Source organism: Sebastes umbrosus, chromosome 2, assembly GCF_015220745.1.
Source record: "Sebastes umbrosus isolate fSebUmb1 chromosome 2, fSebUmb1.pri, whole genome shotgun sequence".
Taxonomy (NCBI): Eukaryota; Metazoa; Chordata; class Actinopteri; order Perciformes; family Sebastidae; genus Sebastes; species Sebastes umbrosus.
In genome coordinates, this window is record NC_051270.1 from 26,464,797 (window position 1) to 26,487,554 (window position 22,758).

The 22,758-nt window shown below is 38.5% G+C and overlaps 1 protein-coding gene across 1 annotated transcript; it reads right to left on the reverse strand.

Moving 5' to 3' along the window:
- Nucleotides 1-396: 396 nt before the first annotated feature.
- Nucleotides 397-22,638, reverse strand: stk33 (serine/threonine kinase 33). The gene is made up of 13 exons (XM_037759317.1): nucleotides 22,535-22,638; nucleotides 11,540-11,653; nucleotides 10,883-10,996; nucleotides 10,636-10,740; nucleotides 10,339-10,477; nucleotides 7,596-7,681; nucleotides 6,818-6,905; nucleotides 4,840-4,915; nucleotides 4,602-4,714; nucleotides 4,358-4,443; nucleotides 4,199-4,271; nucleotides 3,268-3,425; nucleotides 397-1,167 (listed from the first exon to the last, which is right to left on the reverse strand). Exons 2-13 carry the CDS (start codon nucleotides 11,651-11,653, stop codon nucleotides 1,015-1,017), a joined length of 1,305 nt encoding a protein of 434 aa, XP_037615245.1. The 5' UTR covers nucleotides 22,535-22,638; the 3' UTR covers nucleotides 397-1,014.
- Between the last annotated feature and the right edge of the window lie 120 nt (nucleotides 22,639-22,758).

Consider the following 22,758-nt stretch of genomic DNA (forward strand, 5'->3'; position numbering starts at 1 on the left):
AACCCTCACAGGTACTGCATTTAGCATTAAAAATATGCTCAAATCATAACATGACAAACTCAAGCCCAACAGGCAACAGCAGCTGTCAGTGTGTCGGTGTGCTGACTTACCGATGTACCAATTGATTCCTTACATTTTCTAGTTTCATGATACCAGTATCTTCACTCTAGTGTTAAAACTGAGCCCGCTAAAACGTAAAAATCGCAAGTTGCATTAAAGAAATTAACCTGTAATCATACATTTCTGATAAATATTACATCCCTGACCTCTAGCTAATAATGATTTTCTTTTCCCCAATTTAATTAACTACATATGAGATTATGATTTAAACATTTCTATGTGGAAAAGGCATACATTCACAGTGTATATAAATAAAGAGATGACATTACACGCTGCTAGGTAGTAAGTCAATTACTAAATAACAGGCTTTATTAAGGAATGAGCTGTACAGTGCTCAAATCTCCTGGGTAGCTCTCTTTACTCGACTAACTCCAGGTCGCTGCTTTATAATAAAAGCCTTCAATCAGATGCCACCAGTAATATCTGACAAAGTCATTCTGGGCCATTATAAATAAGTGTGAGTCTGTATTTGGGCTGCATGATGTTCTCAAACAGTTGGCTGTGCAACAGAAAGCATTTGTCCAGCAGTTTGGCCCCATCCGGTGAACACCTCAGACCGGGGGCCCTTTCCTTTGGCACGAGGCACTGCTGAGGCTGGACCCTCAGCTACAGTAGTCTTGGACTACATGTACTATTTTCACACCTGCATATGAGGCCCCTTTTTTTGACACTGCTTAGTTTCTGGTCACCACCATTCACAGCAGTTTCATTCACATCACTGCTAAATCACAGAATTGAATGAAATAAACAGAATTACATTAAATAAAATGTATATAAAAGAAAGTTCACCTTCTAGTTTATAGATTCTCTTTTGCATGCAGCCTCTGTTTTGTCCACCCACTTTCTCAAGTGATATGGCTGGTGTTTTAGTTATACTCTGAAGGGGTATTGGTGTTAGAGTTTGCGTTGGGCAGTCCTACATTTACAGGAGGTAGAAGGTCTCTGGTGGTCTGAGGCTGGTTTCTGTCCTGTACTGACATCCTTCTTGACCACAGACCTGCGCTTGTTTGCACTCTGCTTTTTGAAGGGTTTCACACCAGCATGAATCTGCAGGGATGAGATTTAAATTCTTCTTACATAACATAATTAACTATCACATCCATTTTAAAACAGCTGCATCGCTACACCTTTATTACCATCTTCTGTAATAGGTGAATCTGGCACCATCTAGTGGTGATTTAATGTGAAGTTTGCATGGCAATATGAGAGCACAAAGGCAGTTAAATAAGAAAGCTTGTGTTTAAAGTCCAAAATGTACAGCTGTAGATATTTCTAGTTTTTCAATTTAGATCGAAACCTGTAAAATTGAAAACTACAAGATATGTTGAGTGCTACTGGAAATATCATTAAAACCTATAAATCAAAACTAAATTGAGGTTGTAGGAGGTTCAACAAATCTGTGAGGTGTCTTGAGGTGGTCCCGGAGTTTCAGAGCCGTTTTTGTGTTGGACCCGGCCTCCACTGCTCTCTTTAGTCTTCATTCAGGATAGAAGGATAATTCAAAGGGAAAGATGAGAGATCGATACCTGGATTCTATAACCATATATATAGTAGCTAAGGGCTGACCTATAGAATGGTAGTTTACTTTAAAGGACCAGTGTGTAACAATTAGGGGGATCTATTGGGAGAAATGGAATATCATATTTATAACCATGTTTTCTTTAGTGTATAATAAAAATAAGAGTTGTTGTTGTTACCTTAGAATGAGCCATTTATATCTGCATAGGGAGCGGGTCCCCTCTACACTAGGGCTGGGACGATACACCTATCTCCCAGTTCAATATGTATTGCGATTTTTAAGTATTGCGATTCAATATTACAATTTATCGCGATTTTTGTTAACTTTTTTAACACTAGACCAGTTGAGTCATACACTTCTAGGTACGTTTACTTTGGAAGATATTTAAATTAATACAATAAAAATGTTTGATTTTCAGCGTGTATGTAGTCAGGGATGTCCTGAAGTCAAATATTAATTATTGTCAGGCATTATTTCTTGAATTTTTCCAGAAACCCAAAAATCAAAGAATAAAGATATTTCCGTCACAAATTAGTTGTATTTTCTTTTTAATTTATAAGGGGCATGTCGTGTTTTATACTTCTGGTGAACATAATCCAATCAATCTTATATCAATATATGTATTTTGTATATACAATCCTCTTTGTTAACACCTTATTTTGAAAACCGGACGTAGTCACATGTGTATACTTCCACTAACTTCACCAAGTCCATCACTAGCTTTCCTGTCAACTCTGTTCTCTTTATACATCCATGGTCAGCTCTGTTTGACTGTATTTAACATAGATGTCAGTATATGAGTGCGCTACAGTTGTAGCGTCGGCCAGTTTGACCGCGGACCACCACAATACCACGGAGATGAGTGACGGCTGGCTTGACCGCACGTTACCGCAATACGATAACATTTCCTGTCTATGACAGAGTTAGCGTGCAGCTTCAGCCGTGATGTCTAGCTCTGCTTTTCCTGGCAATGTGTGAAACCCAAAGTGTTTCTATACTTTACTGTATGTGTAGTGTTTACCATTTGGGATTTAAAATGTGAGTGTGCAGGTTGTATCCACACAGACCCTCCACTGTTTTCTGCTTTCTAGTTGTGACCAGCTGCGGTTTGTTTTGGTTGACGGATACAGGACGGATATAACGTCACGTTACATTACTCAGACTACAACAATAAAAGTGGTAACTTCCTTCTGCCTCCGCATAGACTCAAATGAAGCAAATATATCAATTTTGGCATTAAAAAAATCGATTTCTAAATAATTAATAAATAAAAAAAAATCACGATACACAGTCTCGATTTTACTCTCCACAGAGTCCGCCATGTTTCAACAATAGTAGACTAAAGTAGACAAAAAAAATTACAAATGGCCAAAAACTTCAACATGTTTGTAAAAAGCGGTTTTGCTGTAAGTGTTAAATGATCTACTTAATGGGACAGTCTTAGTTAAAAACAAGTTAATTACCACATGAGGTAAGTGATGTGTAAGCAGACGTAACAGTACTTTAATAGATAAGTAGAAACTTGACATCTCTGAAATAATTTGGGAGTCATAAAAAGTTAGTGTCCTGAATAAAAACACACACAGGCAGGTGAGGTCAAAATGTAGAGCTGTGCTGAACAGACGTACCGGCTTGGTGGATGTGGAGGGTGTGCAGAAGCTTCTGTCTCTCTTAGCGTGGCTCATGCAGTTGCTGTCTGATTTTGTTGAAGCGACCCTGGGGAGCGGGGATGGGTCCAGTGTGCTCTCAGAGGAAGGGAGGGACAAGTTCTCCAGAGTCTGTGTTTCTATAGTGGACAGTTTAAAATAACATCAACATCAAGTATCTCTCTCTCCCTCCCTCCGTCCCTCCTCTGCCTCTCTGTTCCTCTGTACATGTAATATAATCAAATGTCTAATATTACATATTACAAATTACTGTGTAGACTTGACTAATTTGACCTTATTTGGTAACTCTGACATATCCAATGGTACAGGGTACAGCACAGCCATTCCTGGTGAGAGAAATTGTTTCTGAATGGCTGGCCGGTATCTGTTAAAGCAGCAGTGGGTAGAAATGGAGCAAATATAATTTTAAAAAGTTATTTTTATAAAACGGTCACTATATCCTGACAGTAGTGCATGAGACAGGTAATCTGAAAAAAATCATTTGCCTCTGTGTCCTCCGGTGCTCCTAATGGCATCTTCAAGATTTCACAGACCGGAGGGAAACAACAAATCAGAGCCGAGCTGGAGTCTCTGAGCAGCTGTCAATCACTCACGAACTCTGATCAAACGGTCAAACTAGGCAGCGCTGATCAAATATGATTCAATATTCTATTACTGTAATGCCTATTTCTCAAATGTTTTCAGAAACATCTTGTTGTGTACTGTTTAGCTGTAAAATGAGAACGTTTGTGACCTGGCAACCATGTTGAGATCAGTTGGGGTAATACCAAGCACCGCCCACCAGAACAACTTGTCGTATATTATCAATAGCATAATATTGTTTATTCAAGTTATCTACTCATGACCTGGATTCACTTATTGTAATTGTGTTAAATCTTCATCATTGTCTTACTTTCTTCCTGTTCCAGGTGAAGGCGCATCATCTCCAGCACATTGGACGGCATAGCAGGCCCATTAGTGTCACCCTGTTGGACAAAGCACCCCATAAGAGCTCCTCCTGTGACTCATTTGGTAAAGTTTATGAATGCAGCTGGAACAATCATTGCCTTACTGTAATCCAGGGGTTTTCTAGTAGCTGATTAGCAGACATGCGGTAGGCAGGGTCCGCCTTCAGAAGGCAAGTCAATAGATTTTTTGCTGTTGAGACAGACCCGAGACAATTGTTGAGTTTGTTAGTAAAAATCTGGACAGTAAAACTGCATGTATGCAACATCCTGTACTGCTTGTCAATGAAAAAATGAATTCCTTCACTCCACATCACAAACAATTACTAATTTTGAATTATTAAGTGTCACCTGCATCACTGACTGTGGCCCAGATGTTTTGAGGAAATTTGACTTCTTTATTCATAATCTCCTCAAGTAGGTTTGCCTTTGTTTTGGACACAAACGGAGACTCCCCACACAGCCTGCAGGGACACACAGCTCAGACACATGTATTCACAGTATGTATGAGTATATATATATATATATACACATATATATATATATGTATATATATGTGTATATATATATAGTATGTGTGTCTACTTACAACATATACATAACGACTCCTATGCTCCACACGTCACACCACTGGCTGTAACCTCGACCGCTCATCATTTCAGGTGCTGAAATTCACACACAAACACAAATGTATGACTTTTCTTTTTCTGAGATATGAAAAATTCAGGGCTTAAAACTACTAGTTAAAATTCGGTTTTGACCACTAGTTTTACATATTATTTGTATAATGTTTATCAGCATACTCACAAGGACACACTCGCACAGCACAAGAACAGGATGTGATGTACAAGGCAGTAATGCATATCCACAGCTGGTGGCAGTAATGAGCATTAAAAAGTAGCAACGCACCAATAAAAGTGGAGGAGGAGAAGAAGGGGACTGCAAGTCGGAACAATGCAGGTTTCACAAAAAATTTAAAAATGTTTTACAGGTCAGTTGGTATTTAATTAATGCAACAATTTTTCAGCATGCAAAGTAAAAGTGTACAGATTTAGTGTTTCTCACCAAAAACATAGAGCGTATCCTTGAGGCCGTACAAACATGTTGAATTAATTTCTGTTCTCATAAAACCTCACAAAACAAAGACAATTTGTAAAATACTTTGAAACCTGCATTGCTTATATCCATGTTAACGTCGCCTAGGAGTCTTCTTTACTAGCTGCGACAGCAACGCTGGTATTGTTTTCACCTTGTGAGGAACTACAACAGAGGCAGTTTTGAGTACTTTGCCAGATGTTTATATTTCTTTTTGTCTGTCCAACCTGTTCTAATTCCAACTCGTGACATACTGACATTTGGTCAGGACCTCTTGGTGCCACTTTCTAACACACTGGGTAGCCCAGCACGTCAAACTATGATGCTCCACTACGGTTGCAGTAAACACGTGGTTAATGTTGTGAATTCAAACAAAAACACTTGCTCAAGACCTTTGCCTTTTTCGTATGCGTTACGTTACAAACGTCACGCACAGAAACCTTGCACTCTGGGCCTGATGCCTTTTATTATATTCGTTGCGAAAATTTGCAGTACAAGATAAAACTGTATTAATTACGTGGGTGCAATGGATAGTGCTAGTCCCAAACGGGGCTAATGAATGAATGACATTAGCAAGAAGCTATCGTTTAGCTGCCTCGAACATAATCACTGCTGTCTAATCTTTCGCACATCTTTTGTTTTGCAACCGTCCTCGATTCCAAGCTGTTCTGCAATCACCTGCCTCAATCTATCTTTCATTTCTGCATCTCTGTATTCTTTTATTTCTTTATCATAAAGTGCTTTGTGATGGGAGACGGAGTGAATGTTTATCGTGCCATTTTGGATGATGACGTTTGCAGGGATGGTGGTTCTGAGTGATCAAACAACCCTCTTTTGCTTTTTGTCGGTATTTGACGCCTTTGGAATGAGACCAGGCTGGTCTGTCTGTGGACAGATTTTGTCAACGCGTTAGCGTCACAACCGTACAAAATGCAGTCGAGGAATTTTTTAAGTGTGTAGTTGTGATCAAAATGAAGTGGGGGGGTAGGAGGTGGGGAAGGGGCCGTTTGGCCTCCCCACTTTACGCCCCTGGTCCAATTTAGCGTTGCAGCTAGTGTGATAACAAGACATGTAATATTGTAGCTTGCATGCACTACATATTTGTATTACTGCACTCTACACTCAGCAGTAATGTGCGTTTGCTAGTAAAGCACAAGATACAAACAAAACAGGGACCTGCTCATTAAAACATCACTCCATAGCACGACTATAGGTCAAAAGCTCAGCAGGGTACCTTCACATAATGATAAGAATAGATAGAAAATATACCAGATACATTCCACATGCAAAAATAGAATCACATTCACTGCTTACAAACTTAACACTATGATGTATGGAATTTAGAAATTTCCAACTTTGGCACCTTCAAGTGGTAGAACTAAAAAGATACTGCAAAAGCCGCTACACCACTCATTCAAGTAGCTCAATCCTTGTGGCCTACTTGCATGCTGTAGGAGATATAGGTGTCTTACCCATATAGATAAGAGTCCCACAGGCCTCCGTCATTTGGTTCTCAATCCCTACACCACCTGTCTTCACCGATAATCCAAAGTCTGTCACCTAGGTAGAGAAAAGCACATAAGAAAAAGGTGATTCAAATAAACATGATTTAGATGTGCTGACAGAACCCACATTGAATTCTTTGTTAGGTGCTTTTGTCAGGAAAACAAGGCTCGAGCTTGAGCACAAACAATGATCCTTGACGATTTACGTAAATACAAACATAGCAGTTCAGGCTGTACGGGTCCACATATTTGCAAAAGGGTATCACATTATTACAAAAGCAAAAACAAATCCAGGAGAGAAGACCAACTCTTGTGAAATGAAAGTCATTTATGCTGTGCCACGAAAACACTTTTTTACAACATATACAGTATGTGGGTGTTTGTGTATGTTTATTTGAGACAAAGAGAGAAAAACAGAGAGAGACGGGGACGTTTACGCCGTGGTCTAGCCTTGTTTTAACTCGCACACCAGGTATCTGCTTTGGCTGGCTCATTGTCAGTGCACACAACATGCTGTGCTCAGCTGGTAATTTGTTTAAAGATACAGTTGAGTCTCTCTTTGTAAAGGTATACTATAAAGGAAGACCAGAGGGAGTCTGTTATAATGAGGTATTATTTAAAGCCTTTACTAAATATAGAGGGGATAGTGGGCGAATAAAAAGTGCCCATCAGAGGGCTTGTACTCTGACAGAGAATGGATAAGAAGCGATGATGGAAAGTTTCACACTTTGTGTCACCATCTTACCTTGATATTGATCCTGCCGTTATCATCCTCATCGAGATAATTCTTCACAAGGATGTTCTCAAGTTTCAAGTCCCGGTGCACTATGTCTGTAAGATGGAAGGAGGAAAACTTTTACACAGACCTACTGGGTTTGAATAGTTTTAACAGGAATGTATGTGACAATGAGTTGTAATTAATATTCAAACCACTGAGAAGCATCACACAACTCTGCAGTTTTCTTCAATTAAATACCAAAATGATTCCCGGATAAATCATTAACGCCAACCATGGCTCTGAAGAAAATAAAGTCTGTGATCAGAGTTAAGTGCAACATGATTTGCTAATGTCAGTCACCACAATAAACTATGTTCCGCACACACTAACACGGTGTTTAGCTTGCTTACAGTAGGCAAGGCTGAAGGGCCTCGTTAACAAAGCTTGGTGGAGTGAGAGAAGGCAGGAGGAAAAATACAATTTGCCCTGGGCAGTCCTTTTCACCGCACTGTTTGAAGCAACCAATTATAAAACGCAACAGTGTTGATGGTGTGTGGAAGGTAAGTTAGACCAACTGGTGTGCACAAAACAAACACCTGAAACGGTTCTTTTTTCCTTCATTCATTTAAGACATTTTTTGCTCAATGATACCTGTTCTTCAGACTGCTTGCTGACAGCTGAACTCTCAATTTCATATTATAAATGTATTTATTTAATAAGTATACATACTGTAAATAACAATTACACATTTTAAAATACACTCATCAGTTCTGCATTTCTTCCTGGTGCCTTATATTTTAGTATAATACTGAGAAATCATAAAACAATTGGATCTGCAGTGTTAGTTACATGCAAAATGTACCATGTTACCAGGATGTGTTAGCATTAAAGCTCAAAGCACAGCTGAGCCTAAGTATAGCTCCGAAGACTAACAGCTGAATGTGACAAACAGCAGCGGAGTCTGACGAAGGACAGCAAAAATTTGATAATCTGAGAAAACCTAAACAAATTTAAACTTATGATTGGTCATGTGACAATAAGGGGTTCTGGCTACCTAATTCAACGCCAGCGTGTTGTCATTAGTATCATGAGTGAGGAAAACCAGCACAGCGGGACTTTCCATGTGAATACACACCTATTAATCAGTATTGCTCAGCTTGTTGTAAATTAACCACATGTAACGACGCCTCATTGCCGGGCAACAACCTCAATTACCTCTAACCACAGATTTCACCATGAAAAGGGGAAACACCATTTCCAAATGAAAAACGTAAAATTAAATTTATGAAGTTTTTTTTATTATTGCTCTCTTATCAAAATGAGCAACACTTCTATAATAAAGCCATAATGGCAAGGAATCTCACGTCATTGAGGACAACACAATAATGGCACCATGGAACTACTATAACGTAAAGGGAAGATTCACCAATTTTCAACCTTATCTCTATCTATCCGAGTTAGGGATATAGTGTGAAAAGCGCCTGCAGTTGTTGCCGATGTTCTCTGTGTCTAGAACTCTGAGGCGCAGCTGCAAAATCTGTTGTTCTTACTACATTCAGAGCCATCATTTGACGTGACGTAGTTGGATGCAAGGAGAACTACAGATTTTGCAGCTGCGCCCCAAAGAACATCCAGAGCTATTTCAGCTTGAATTTCTCTGGGTAGCCAGGGGGCGTGCTCTAGGCGCTGCTCAAAAACGGAACGTCCTTGTTCTCTTCGCTTGTATTGCAAACTAGTTAAGTTTCCAACAGCAAAAATGGCATCCCAAAATATGAGTGCAGAAGGTGTTATGGACGAGGATTTTTACAGTGTACATGCAGCAGGGAGGAAATAACCGGCGGGGACCCTCCAGAACATGAGGCTCTGACACCAACTGGTGGTGCCTTTGCTCAATTTGCACTCCGATGCCAACAGAAACAGTCATTCTGCTGCAATGAATGTCAGCGTGGGCTGTTTTTGATGGATGCTGTCGCAGACGCCAACCCCGAGAGTGTGTGCTGAGAACTTCTTCAGGATCTCAAAGATAAACCAAAAGATACGACTAAGACCAGCAGGGCCGAAAGAGCAGATAACCATTGAGTGAGTATTTTTGTCACCGAACGCTATTGTGAGTTAATTTGTTGAGTTGCCTCTTAGCGAAATGCTGAGTGAATTTAGGTTGGGCTTTTATTATGAAAGGAAAAAACGGAAGGAGTGGAACTGTAATGTGCTGCCACTGATAATGTGTAAAATAATAAAGAGTTGTTGCCGTCTTGGTTCATGCTGGTTCGGACTAAGGAGCCTACATGTTTTCATATTTATTACCTGCATAAGTTTAGGAGCAAGTTTAGTAGCTTGCACGCTATGTATCCTGGTACATGAAGGCACTGCGAGAAAGAGGACTCAACTTTCTCAATCAATGTCACGCACACAAATTTTCCCTTTAACTGAAGCACACTTTATTCAAAACACAGTCTGAACCAGGCCTGAGGTGCCTGAAACATAATCCAAGACTACTTGTTCCACACTAGAGTCTAATTACTGTAAGAATATGAAGTAACTTAGCAACAAGCTAAATAGCTTTGTTTCACTTGTCTTCTGGTTCTAAGTTTCATGTCTGTTGCACTAGTAACCACACCAGGGTGTTGTCACACCTGCAAACACCCCTATCAGTGATTTTGCAACATGAGGACTCCAATCACTGGAGGTCATCAACAACTTGATTTTTTTAGCCAGCGTTAAAAGATGATTTGTAACATTGTCAAAATGTCAATCTGTAGAATGACATTACCTCTTTTGTGAAGGTAGACGACGGCGTCAGCTAAGCTACAGATGATATGCCTCGTCTCGTCCTCTGTAAGGAACTTTTTCCGCTCCAACAGCTGCTTCAGTTCACCTCCAACGCACAGCTCAGTAACCAAATAAGTCATCTAGAAACAAGCAGAGAAAATGCATCTTACCATATAACCAATTTTTGTGTGCTTATAAGTAACATTCATGCAGAGACACACAGTTATAGATTATGATATGTCACATGCATTACACATAACCCACTCTCGATTAGTCTTAAAGGTTAGAAAATGCTCACCTTAGCCGTGTGGTAGACTTCCTGGAGACATATTATGTGAGCATGGTTCACTTGTTTGAGAATGTTTATTTCGTGCCCCAGCATCTGGGCTTTCGAACTTCCTGCCTGAAGTGACAGAAAGTCAAATCATTGATCGCTGATGGAGTTTCAGTGTGGTCTCTGCAATTTGTTTCTCTCCAAACATTAAACTCTCTATTAGTGCAACTTTTTAAATCACATTAAAAAACAGGCGTCCCAGAGCACTCACCGCTGGTCTGCAAACCTCCTTAATAGCCCATTTCGTCTGTGTCTCAATGTGGGTGGCTTCATAAACAACTCCAAAGCTACCTTGACCCAATTTCTTTCCAAATTCATAGATTTCCTATGGGGATAAGAAAGAAAACATTAATACATTTGCAATCTACACCTGCTCACTGTCAGTCAGAGACAGCAGAGGATTTCCCTTGAGCTTGTGTTTCAGACTTTAAGATCATTTCACTGTTTTGGATTACAAAAACATTATGTCTTAACTCAAGACCTGAATTCCAAAGTACATCCTAATTTCAAGCTCTCTGAAAAAAGCTGAACATTTTCAGGTCTCTGGAGGAGCAGAATATAGTATTTCTAATCAAGTTACAAATGATTAAGTTGCTGCTGCAGTTCGTTCAATCTCAGGTCTAATTAACTTGATCATTATCTGTGTGCATGCAAGGCTGAGCACTGGCTGCTTCGGATTTGGCAAAGGGAGCAGTCAAATTCCCCAATGAAGGGGGGTTATACAGCAGCAAAGTGAAGTTTGATCCTCTTCTAGTGCAGATAAGAGTGCACTGTAGAGGTCACCAGTGAATATGTGTGGCTTCTTCAGTGGTGGCCCCATAGCACAACACAGGACTGTAGTGGGATCATGTAAAGAAGCTCTCCATACCCTCAGGTCAGCATCATTCTCCAGGCGTATTAAAGGCACATTCCTCTCCAGTGTGATGCTGGTCCGCAGGGACATCATGTTCATGCCTAATCCACGGACATAGGCTTGTGTCATCTAGAGAAAGAAGGAAGTCAAGAAATGATTTTCAAATAATAACTGCATTTCTTTGACATCAATTATTTTATCAGAAAAATGTTGGTGTGAAGGCACTCATGGAGAGGGAATTCTTAAAATCTAGTGTTTATTAGCCGCTTTCCATTCCGCCCACTTTTTTTTAGAGGGTCAGGATGGGGGACAGAGGATGTTCAGGGGTAGATAAAAAGTCAGCAGTAGATGTAGCGCCACCACCCCATGTAAAGGGCAGATGAGGTGGTTTGGCACTGGAAAACTTTAAAAAGGGATGTTGAAGAACCAGGTTGATTAGCAGGAGTAGAGCACAAAAAGTTGAATTTATTAACAACAAGTTTACTGACACAAAGGGCAAAAATAAAACCTGGGAAATTCAATAACACTAAATCAAAAGAACACCAAACAAAAGAAAGCTGCAGCCTCACAGCATGCTGCCAACTCCCTTTTCCTCTCCCCCTTACTCGAGTGAATGGGATTTTACATCCTCAGCCTGACCTAACTGGAACCTGCCACCTGCCCAGGTACACAAGTATAGGGTGAGCTAAACCGAACAAGCATCTAGATTCACACAGAATAATGAACAGACCATTAATACAAGATCTCTAAGTTACTGCTGACATCTCAATCTACCAATAAGCACACCACATATTATACAATATCAATTACTGCAAAACTATTTTACCAGTGTCCAGCTCCTCCCTGCTAGGAGGACATAATGAGGCAAACCCAAAGAACGTATATTGCTAAGAAGTGAAAGTCAATTATACGTTCCACTGCAACGCCAGCGCCCAGCAGCAGACCTCCGACTCCGCCATTTTGCAATAAAAAAATGTAACTGTAATCGAGTCGACTCCCATAATGACACCAGTTAAATGTCCACTTACAAAGTGCCATACAAAAATATTTCTATTCTATTGTCATAATTTTAATGTCTCTACCGAAATGTCATTTGTTGAACAATAAAAATATTATAAATATGCATACTATTATAACTATTTACTTATTTACTTGCGTTGAGACATTAACAACATACTTTTAATTTGTAATAAGAATAATAATGATTATAATAATGAAAAAATAAAGTAAATGAGTCATTAATATTAAGGGGTTCGGTGTTTCCTGGGAAGAAAGCGACCGTAGAGGGCTAATGGAGTCCCCCTCTTTTTATTATTATTATTAGTAGTAGTAGTAGTAGTAGGTAGTTATTTGTTTTTTTATTCTTTTATTTATTTAAAAATGTATTTATTAATATTTTTTTATCATTATCATTTACTTTTATCTTTTCCTTACATTTATTATTATTTATGTAGTTATTGAAGTTACTTATCAACATTATTACAATTATCATTTATTTATAAATAACTAGACATACCTGCACATGCCTATGACACACTTACACAACACACTTTCATAAATGCACACAAACACTTACAATACTCCCACTAACAAACACAATAAAAAAACACCTGTTTCATACATCATATGTTAATGTCTGTATATTTTGTGTTACACCATTGTCTGTATAATTTGTCACCTGTTTGTACTATGTCACACTGAATAAAAACAAAACAACGTACTTGTAATTGAAGCTATTTTACCAGTATTGGAGACATTCTTTTTAAATTAGCTCATGAAGTTAATTCAAGAAGTCTACACTTCAAGAACTAGTGTACAGAATATCTCTGAATCTTTACTTCCCCTAGTCTAGTCTAACTTGTCATTTTTTTAATCACTGGTTTATGACCAAACTTCTGTCTCAGTCTGAGACCATATTAACTTTAAGCACAATTTACCCAGCTTGAAAAACAGTCTCTAAAGCCAAATTAAATGTAAAGCAATTATCAAGTGATGACTGGGAGCGATGAAGTGGATCCACCACATGCACAGCAATTAATTATTAACAAGGAAGCGGTGTCTTTAACCTCTTCACTCTGATGCATTATTTTAGCCCTGACAGGGCTCTCATAACAGGCCTGTCTCTCCCATTATCTCCTGTCTATTTTCCAATCAAAACGATTGTGACAGCCTCTGGAAATTCCAATCACCTCAATCACAGCTCATTTGTGGAAGACAGAGGCATGTGATGAGTGTATCACTGGGGACTTGAAGTGACTAGAGGAGGAGGAGGGTCTTGTGCATGACAGAGGTGACTGGTCCTTCGCCCCAGATCCAAGATGCAAAGGAAACTGGATATCAGGTCAGGTCAGGGTGAGAAGTCTGACCTCAAAAAAGGGGTCACTATCAGACAGGTTTTAAGTTGCTTTAAGCCTGGGGTTGTCTATCTGCAACCTTTAGACCTGTTTCTAAACTACAGGTCAAAACACAAAATAGAATACTTAGCCTACTTTTCTGTTTTTTTAACTTTATGATAGGGATGCACCAAATAGGTGGATCAGGTATCTGTGTTGACAATGGGGCCGATCTATTAAATTAAATTCAATGTTTATATACTATACACATTATAGACTGGAATCTTAATTCCTGTTGAAGTTTTGACAATTTTTTTGCTGCATTAAAAAGATTTACACTTGAATTGTAATTCCTGTTCATTTTTTAAGATTTTTTACCAAGTTGCTGTTGCACAAATTATTATTTTAATAATATATAACAATTCAGTAAATTTATATCTATGTATTTATTTGTTACATTTTGTTGTACAAAGTTAAGAAAGCAATGTTTATGTCAAGCCTGATGTCACCTTACACATAAAAGAATGATCCCAGTCACTTCCACACAGTGAGGCATACAGCTTATTAATTAAACACTGGTATTGGATCGGTACTCGGTATCGACTGATACCAGGGCTTTGGGTATCAGTCGATACTGAGACGGAAAAAGTTAGATTGGTGCATCCCTACTTAATGACTTAAATGTTTACACTGCAGTTTGCACCCAAACACAAACCCAAACTGAGAACTTGAAGGGCTGGAGGAAGAATATTAACCCAGAAATTATCAGACTTGGCGTCCAAATGCAACCAAGAATTACTGCATTTGAACCCTGATCAACTCTGCCTCTAGAGCTGCAACGATTAATCAATTAGTTTTCAACTATTAAATTAATCTCCACTCCTGATAATCCATTAATCGGTTTTAGCAATTTTTAAAGAAAAAAAGTAAAAAGTTTCTTTTTACTCCTCTATGACAGTAAACTCAATATCTTTGAGTTGTGGACAAACAGGACATTTGAGGACGTCATCTTGGGCTTTGGGAAACACTGATTGACATTTTTCACCATTTTCTGACATTTTATAGACCAAACAACTAATCGATTAATCTAGAAAATAATCAACAGATTACCCTTCAATGAAAATAATCGTTAGTTGCAGCCCTAGCCTCAACTGTCAAGTTAAAAAAATCTTGGAAATTGTAAATGCAACTGAGAAAAGCTACCAATCGTTTTAACCCATCAGTAAGAGGCTCCTGCTCTTCCTCCCAAATCCCACCACTCTGACCCAAACAACATTCAAGAATCGCTAACGCAGTGACAAGGACACAGTTCTTTCCCGGCTAGCAACTTGGCCAATTGTGTTTGTTGCATGACCAAATTGCTGGAAATAAAACCTCTCAGCAGTGATGGGTAACAACTGTGCCCCTGTGCCACCTAAAATGCCTTCCATTAAGCCTAAATTCGGTCCAGGTACCTGGTACATCAGTAGTACTAACATGACATTTCAAAACCTCCTTGAAAGACCAAGCCTAGACTACTTATTATCATTTTTGTTGACTTGATTAGTTAAAGAATTACCAAATTCTGTGTTTGGATCTTTTTTCCACCTCTATATAGATGGACTGACCAAAGAATAAATATATGATTATTAACAACGTCAAATAACAACTAGACAGCACAAATTAACAATGTCAAATAACAATGGTCTTTGTTCGCACAAGGATACGCTGAAAGATGAGCAAGCATCAGTACACACACCCTAACGCTATGGAAACACAGGCTGTGGTCCACCTTTACATCTCCAGTTTCAGCAGGAAGTAATCAGAGGCGACGGTTCATCACAAGTCAAGCCCATACTTGCCTCGTCTCTCCATCATTCTGTCAGACAGCAATTTGTGTTTATTTACACTACTGAGTGAACAAATATACATAGTGTCTAATGACTGGGAGTGTGTGGGGGGGATACTGTCTAAGAACTTAGCACACAAGAACAATGTCACTTTGGACCAGAGAGCACGGACATACAAAGGGTGACTCTGATCCTGTGTAACTTTTCTTCCCTTAAACCTGCTTGTCTTTCATTAACTCAAGGTATATTTACTCTTTCTCCCACCCTTAATGTCAGTTACACTCCTACTAGCCCCGAGAGGCTGCAGTGTTCTTTACATCCCACACTATAAAACTGTTAAACAGGACTAACACAATCCTGACAATGTTGTATAAACAGAAATACAGTAATACTGCTGCTGATCTAACAGTTTTAAAGGCACCCGCAAGTAGGAAGGGGTATCTGTCGGAGGAACACAAGTGATGCTGACAATATATGTCAATTAATAAATGAGTTAATCGACTAGAGCTGCAGCGATTAATCGATTAGTTATCTATTATTAAATTAATTGCTAACTATTTTAATGATAATCGATTCTGTTTTCTTTACTCCTCTAAGACAGTAAACTGAATATCTCTGAGTTGTGGACAAAACAAGACATTTGAGGACGTCATCTTGGGCTTTGGGAAACACTGATTGTCATTTTTCACCATTTTCTGACATTTTATAGACCAACAACGAACCAATTAATTGAGAAATGAATCAACAGAATAATCAACAGCGAAAATAATCATTAGTTGCAGCCCTATAATCAACATTAAATGAATCAATAATTTGTGCCCTATAGGTCAAAACATCTTATTTCAAGAACACCTTTTCCCATCTGCAATAAGAACTCTGCCTCCTAACTCTGAAATATACCTCTGCATCTTTGCGTCATGTACTTAAATATCCACCTTTCTTTGCCTACCCAGTAATACTGTAATTATCATTTATTGTATGATATGTTGTCAATGTATGAAGTCTCCCTTGTGCAATGTAGAAAATACATGTAGAGTGCTCCAGGGATGCCGTAATTTTGTAGGTCAACCAGGAAGTTAGCATCGCCCTGGTTCCCTCGACAAAAAAAACAATGGGATTTTTCCATTTGGTTTTGGATTATGGCAGAAAATAAACTCCGTGGAAAACAAACGTTTAAAATACTTACACGATTTGTTCAGCAAGATAATCTTCACAAATGAACACCATTTTTCAGATTTTTGAATTGTGAATGCAATCATCAGAAGTAAAAGTTAACGTTAGCCTATGAACAAAATACAACAAGTCGCATTCCCAGTTTTTCGGCAGATGAAATTTACATAATTAGCGAAATAATATATCCATAAAATGATATGGCTGAAAAGAATACCTTCCTTTTATACTTTTAAAGATACTGATTTTAAAATATATTTGACTACGATTGAAAACTTAAAACTCCAAAATGTGTATTTTATATCGTAGAATAAAACGTTAAAATCTCTTCAGCTTGTGTTAACCACAGACCTTATTTCAGGCATCTAACTAAAAGCCCATTCAAAAATCCCATTGACTTCCAGACGAGGCAACCAGAAGTCCTAAATTTCCAACTAATTTCTGGGTTTGAGGACTCATTCCTGCACCACTATATACTGTGAACTGAGTCTTGTCACCATGCTGTACAGAAAACAAATTCCATTGACTTTGGTCATGTGATCATTAAAGTGAAGTGACCGCTAATAAATCTATTCTGACATTTATCAAGAAAAACATATTTTGATGTCAGCTTTTCAAATGTGAATATTTTCTGAATTTCACTGTTTATAAATATAGAAATTGTTGGACTGTTCTGACCAAACAAGATATATGAAGATATCACCTGTGGCTGTGGCAAATGATAAGATATTTATCACTATTTTCTGACATTTTAGAGGCTAAACGGTTAATTGTTTGATTGTAAAATTAATCAACACATTAATCAATGATGGAAATAATCACTATTTGCAGCCATAATGACATTTATGATTGGCATTCTCCAATAGAGTAACTGCATCATACCAAAGTCAGCAGTGGTGTATCCCAGAAAGAAATGACATACTGTATGCTGCTGAAACCACAGTGTCAGAACAGTTACCACTTTTCAATCTCAACCAGACCATCAGGATATTGCACATTTAAATGATTGCATTGTACAGGGCCTTTGCTTTCTTTAATGGAATAAATAGCAGAATAAATTAGGCTTAAGCAGCTTCTAATGATGCTGCCTCAGGCTGTAACAAGCAGACGCTAAAATACAGCCTGAAAATCAAACAAAAACAGAGTCTTACTTACTGCAATTAAAATGTACACTGCTATCCGTTTTGCTTGAGCCCAAATATTACATTTTTCTCATGTGAAACTTAATCATTTATTGACAGCTTGGCTTTGATGACAAATGATAAACTTCACAGTCCTAATGAAGCGTGGAATTACATTACCTGATGAGGCAAGAAATTGCATGTTTAGAATGCAAATATAGAACCCATCTACTTCACTAAGTTATGAGGTGACTCCTAATATTATGCAGAGAGATTATCAAAGCTTGTGGTCTAAATGGAATATACCAAAAAGAACACATCAACGTTAAGTCATTAACCCCCTGAGACCCACAATAGACCCGTTTTTGTATTTTTAGGGGAGTACAGGGGGTCTTTAGGGTGATATGGCATTTCATCATCTGAAAGCTGGGAACCTGAAGATTAATTTGAGGTGCAGCTCAGCACTGTGTGTCACGCTGTTGCAGTCATAAATCAGAAATAATCATTAATTAATAATTAATTCATTCATTAATTAATGAATGAATTAATTAATTAATTAATTACAAATAAATTGTTAAAGTGTGTAAGCATTTAGAACATGATGATAGAAGTATATGATGGTCATTCCAATGCTGTATTATTTCTAATAAATTGCATTTTGGGGTTGATACCATTTGTTACACAGATTTGGTGGTAAATATTTTTAAAAATCAAGAATTGATAAAAATGATAAATAATCCCTCCAAAATATCGATTAAGACACCAAGACCATGAGGAACATCATAGAAAAAGCCATGCTGTGATTTGGTTTCAAAAACTTTTGACATTTAGAGATTTCTGCAAGAATTGCATTTTTTGGCGATTAGATGGCGAGCACTTCTGTTCTGGAAACTGCTCAGAAACCCCCTTATTGTCAATATATCTAGGAAAGCCATCCATCCTCTGAATGTCCTGGGTCTTTAGTTTGTGGTTGTAAAGTTTCATGAGGCTGTGATTATCCTAGAGGTCACAACAGGTCATTTAATACAATGAGGTGAAGTTTAAAAAAATTGCACAGCATTTTTATCCTTGTCCCACATTTTGAGACGATGTCCCACATTTTCATTGGCTCTAGTTTACAAAAGTCAAACCACTGCAAGATTGACGTTTTTTAAAATCTGACTTTTATCCAATGGCTGTGAAGAAAGCAGGGAAGGCTGTCATCACGGCGCTGTGTTTGCTGTCAAACTGCGCACATGTGGGTCAAGTGCAGGTTTGACATTTCACCGTCTTTGCTACGCTATACCCAACAGAGAAAACTGCGAGTCACCGCAAAGTCACAAGCTATGCAGATTTAGGCGGAAGATGATGGAAACTACCACAAAGAAAAGGAAGTGCAGCTACAAAAAAAGACTGTGAAACTACTTATAAGTATTTATAAGCCGGTGGAAGGTGATTCTCAGAGTTGGTGAAATTTGACAGTTATTTTTCAATTTCACACGAGGGGGGAGTGGGGGGAATACGACATGAAGCTACACAGTTCATGTGAGTCTCACAACAAAACGTGAGGCTCAAAAAGAGATGCGCCGATCTATGGATGCATTCGGGCAAAGCGTAAGATGTTACGAGCTAAGGGGCAGAATAGAAATGTTTATTATTTAAGTTAGATAGACATTATATCAAAATTGAAGACTACCTCTCAGCCTTGGTAACGTTTCCCACATTGTCCCACACAAACATACTCTCTGTCCCACATTTGGTTTGTTGGGATCCGGTCACCCTAACTACAGGGCTGACAAAAAGGCGGTTCTTTAAGTTGCTATTTCTACACACAGCAAACAAGTGTAGTGTCCCTGTAAACAAATCATTTAAAGGCTGCTCCAGGAATTCTTTCTGTCTCCAATGGTCATGTTTGATAAGTCTATTGGCAAGAAAAACATGCTTTGCCAAAAGGAAGATCAAATTCTTGCCATTTGCTCAGAGCACTCCACATGTTGCTGGGAGATAAGGGCCAACAAATTCAAATTTTCTCATTGGTTTAATCCTGGTTAAGGCTAATCTCTGCCCTTGCTGGGCTCAGCCTTGGGAAGCTAGGAGGGCATACATCTAGAAAAAATGTAGGCCATAGCAGAAACAAGAACAAAATCAAATTCATTTCAATGACAACCCAGAGAGAGAACTCAGCACATTCATATCAGAATAAACAGATGTCTTACACCTGCAGTTATAAATCATTCATTGTCCAACTGCCAAGCTGATAACGTTGTGACGCTCCTCACTAGAAAAATGTGTTTTTAACGAGTTAGAACAAAAGATGCAGGACAACATAACCTTTAAGATCAAATGATGAGGCTTTAACTGACACAAAAATAAAAAAATGAGTACCTTTTTCTAATCGGGGGTGAGGTAACAGCTAACGTTTTTCAGTGCTTGAAGCGTTTAGTCATATTAACATAATCGACTGCTCCAGCTACGCTAGCAGTAACTTAAACTAATTAGATTAGTTAGTTAACCTATATGGATCAAGTGAAGGTATTTCCGTGCTCTGAAATGTTCCAGATATGTTTGCAGTTAGCGTTAATTAGCTTCCGAGCCTTCAATTACCTGAGACCCAGCCCATTGACTTGTGTCTTCTGTAGTGGACATTTTGTCCACATGCATCCCCTTTTACTCTTTTGAGCTACTCTATCAACCCCTGGTGTATTTTAAAGAGGACATTCTGGGCTTTCCAGTGATATGTCATGTGATAGGCTGAGACGTTGGGAACTTCCTCTTTTTTTTAATCTAAAATAGACGTCATAGGTGAAAGCACATTTCATGGAAAGAGGAGAGGTAAATCAAATATTGTTTATCTATTGTTTATCTATTGTTTTTTTTACTATGATATTCATATATTTTCTTGTTTATTAACATGTCAGGAATGATATATTTAGTTCTTAAAGCAGTTATATGATTTGTCTTTTGAAATAATAGCCCTTTTATGAATGTCAATTGTAGTGGACACCAAGATCATCTTAATGTACTTAATGACTCCACATTGTTGTAGGAGACAGAACTGAAGCAGAGAGGATTCTTTACCAGATTCTTTACTCGTCACATGCCGCCGCTTTGTCACGCCCCTTGGCATCACTTTATTTTCGGCATCAAGACCTCTATAGTTACCCTTGGCATCACTTTAGGATTAGGCATCAAAACCACTAAAGTTAGGTTTAGGAAATAACTACATGGTTGGGTTTAAAACTACTATGTTTGTACAGTGAAAATGAGACTGAACGTTACACATGAACATGGGACACAAATGAAAAGCTGATTGTTACATGACGCACGGGACACGAACAGCGGTCTCCTGGATGAAAGCCTTGTGTTTGTTGGACCCATCCACCTCCACTCCACTTCTTGGAGCATTTACTGTTGCAGCGGATGGGTTAACATTGTAGTTAATGGAACACTCTGTGCGTCCGGCACTAAAGGGCGCCTTTTGGGGCGGTATCACACGCTGACGGCTGTGGCAAAGCCTTGGTATTTGACACCCTGGGAATGAGAACGGCCTGACAGTTCATTGCTTTGCTTCCGAGTGGTTACTCCAGTCTGTTTCTCCAAACTGGGGACGGGCCGACCGCCAGGTAATACACTGACTATGGGGAATACCTCCTACAGTTCTACTTCAAAATACCCAAACCATCACTTAAATACAGTCAGGTAGTAGTGCATCATTGGGACAATTCCAGTGTTATGGTCTCTTGTTTACCATACTCATAAGCACAGACTTTGCATTCTTGAGGCAAATTGTATTTCTGCTTGGGAAATCTTCAGACCTCAATGATCACTGATACATGTCAGTGATACATAGCAATATGTGTGCAATATGGGTGTTACATTACATGGAAGTACCCATTTACTGTAAATATAATTTCTAGTTTGTGTTACCATGAATCCAGAATGATATATTTTTTAGTTTTTCAATCAAGTTTAATGTATTTTTGGTTTAATATCACTCTACAGCCATAATCTGTACATTTTTTGTATCTTCTAAATTGGCTTTTAACACTTTAAATGTTCCTGTGATCCACTACAGTGGACATGCTGTCAAATTAAAAATAAAAATTTAATTGAAAAAGTCTAAATTGTAAGATTTTTTTTAAACCCTAAATAATAAGGAAACCACAAAAAAAATGAAAGTGGAAGACACTTTTCCTCCTCGGTTCCCAAGAGGATAGCCAGCTAATTAATAGCTAATTAGCAGCCTAATGATGTTACAGATAGGTAATTAACGCCTATTAAAAACAAAAAAAACTGGGATATTTTAATACACGTACTGCTACTCTGCTGTCCACCATATTGTAACGTTACAACAATATTAGTTAAGCTTGAAGAGTCATTTTTAGGTGAACTAGCTCACAGATGTAGAAGTTACATCCCTCATAGCATAACACACGTCGTCATGGCAACCACACATAAAGTGTCACAAGTTGACGGGTTAAAAACGTCTAAAAACGCGATACAGATACAACAAGTGTGATTATACGTCTGTTGTAAAACTGAGAGCTCCTGTTAGAAGATTGAAGTAGAGTTTGTTACCTCTCGGAGCGGGTGTTTTTCATCAGCAGGTGGTTGTTGTCATGAGGAGGTTGTTGGTCTGCACTAACTTTATTTAGGTGAGTGAGTGAGGAGGGAGAGCGACGAGGGACAAAACTCCTCCGATGAATGAATGTTCGCTTTTCTATAATTACCGTGGCTTGCAGCGCCCCCTGCTGGCTCATGTGTGACATGACTTTAACATAGACTAAACCTCTCACTGGCTT

What these genes read in the sequence shown, in the direction of transcription:
- stk33 (XM_037759317.1), bottom strand. Translation starts at nt 11,653, where the DNA reads ATGACACAAGCCTATGTCCGTGGATTAGGCATGAACATGATGTCCCTG. An exon ending in ACGGCAGGATCAATATCAAG is followed by an intron (nt 6,906 to 7,595) that starts GTAAGATGGTGA and finishes TTCTCTACCTAG; the next exon opens with GTGACAGACTTTGGATTATC. An exon ending in GGAGTCGTTATGTATATGTT is followed by an intron (nt 4,715 to 4,839) that starts GTAAGTAGACAC and finishes GTGTCCCTGCAG; the next exon opens with GCTGTGTGGGGAGTCTCCGT.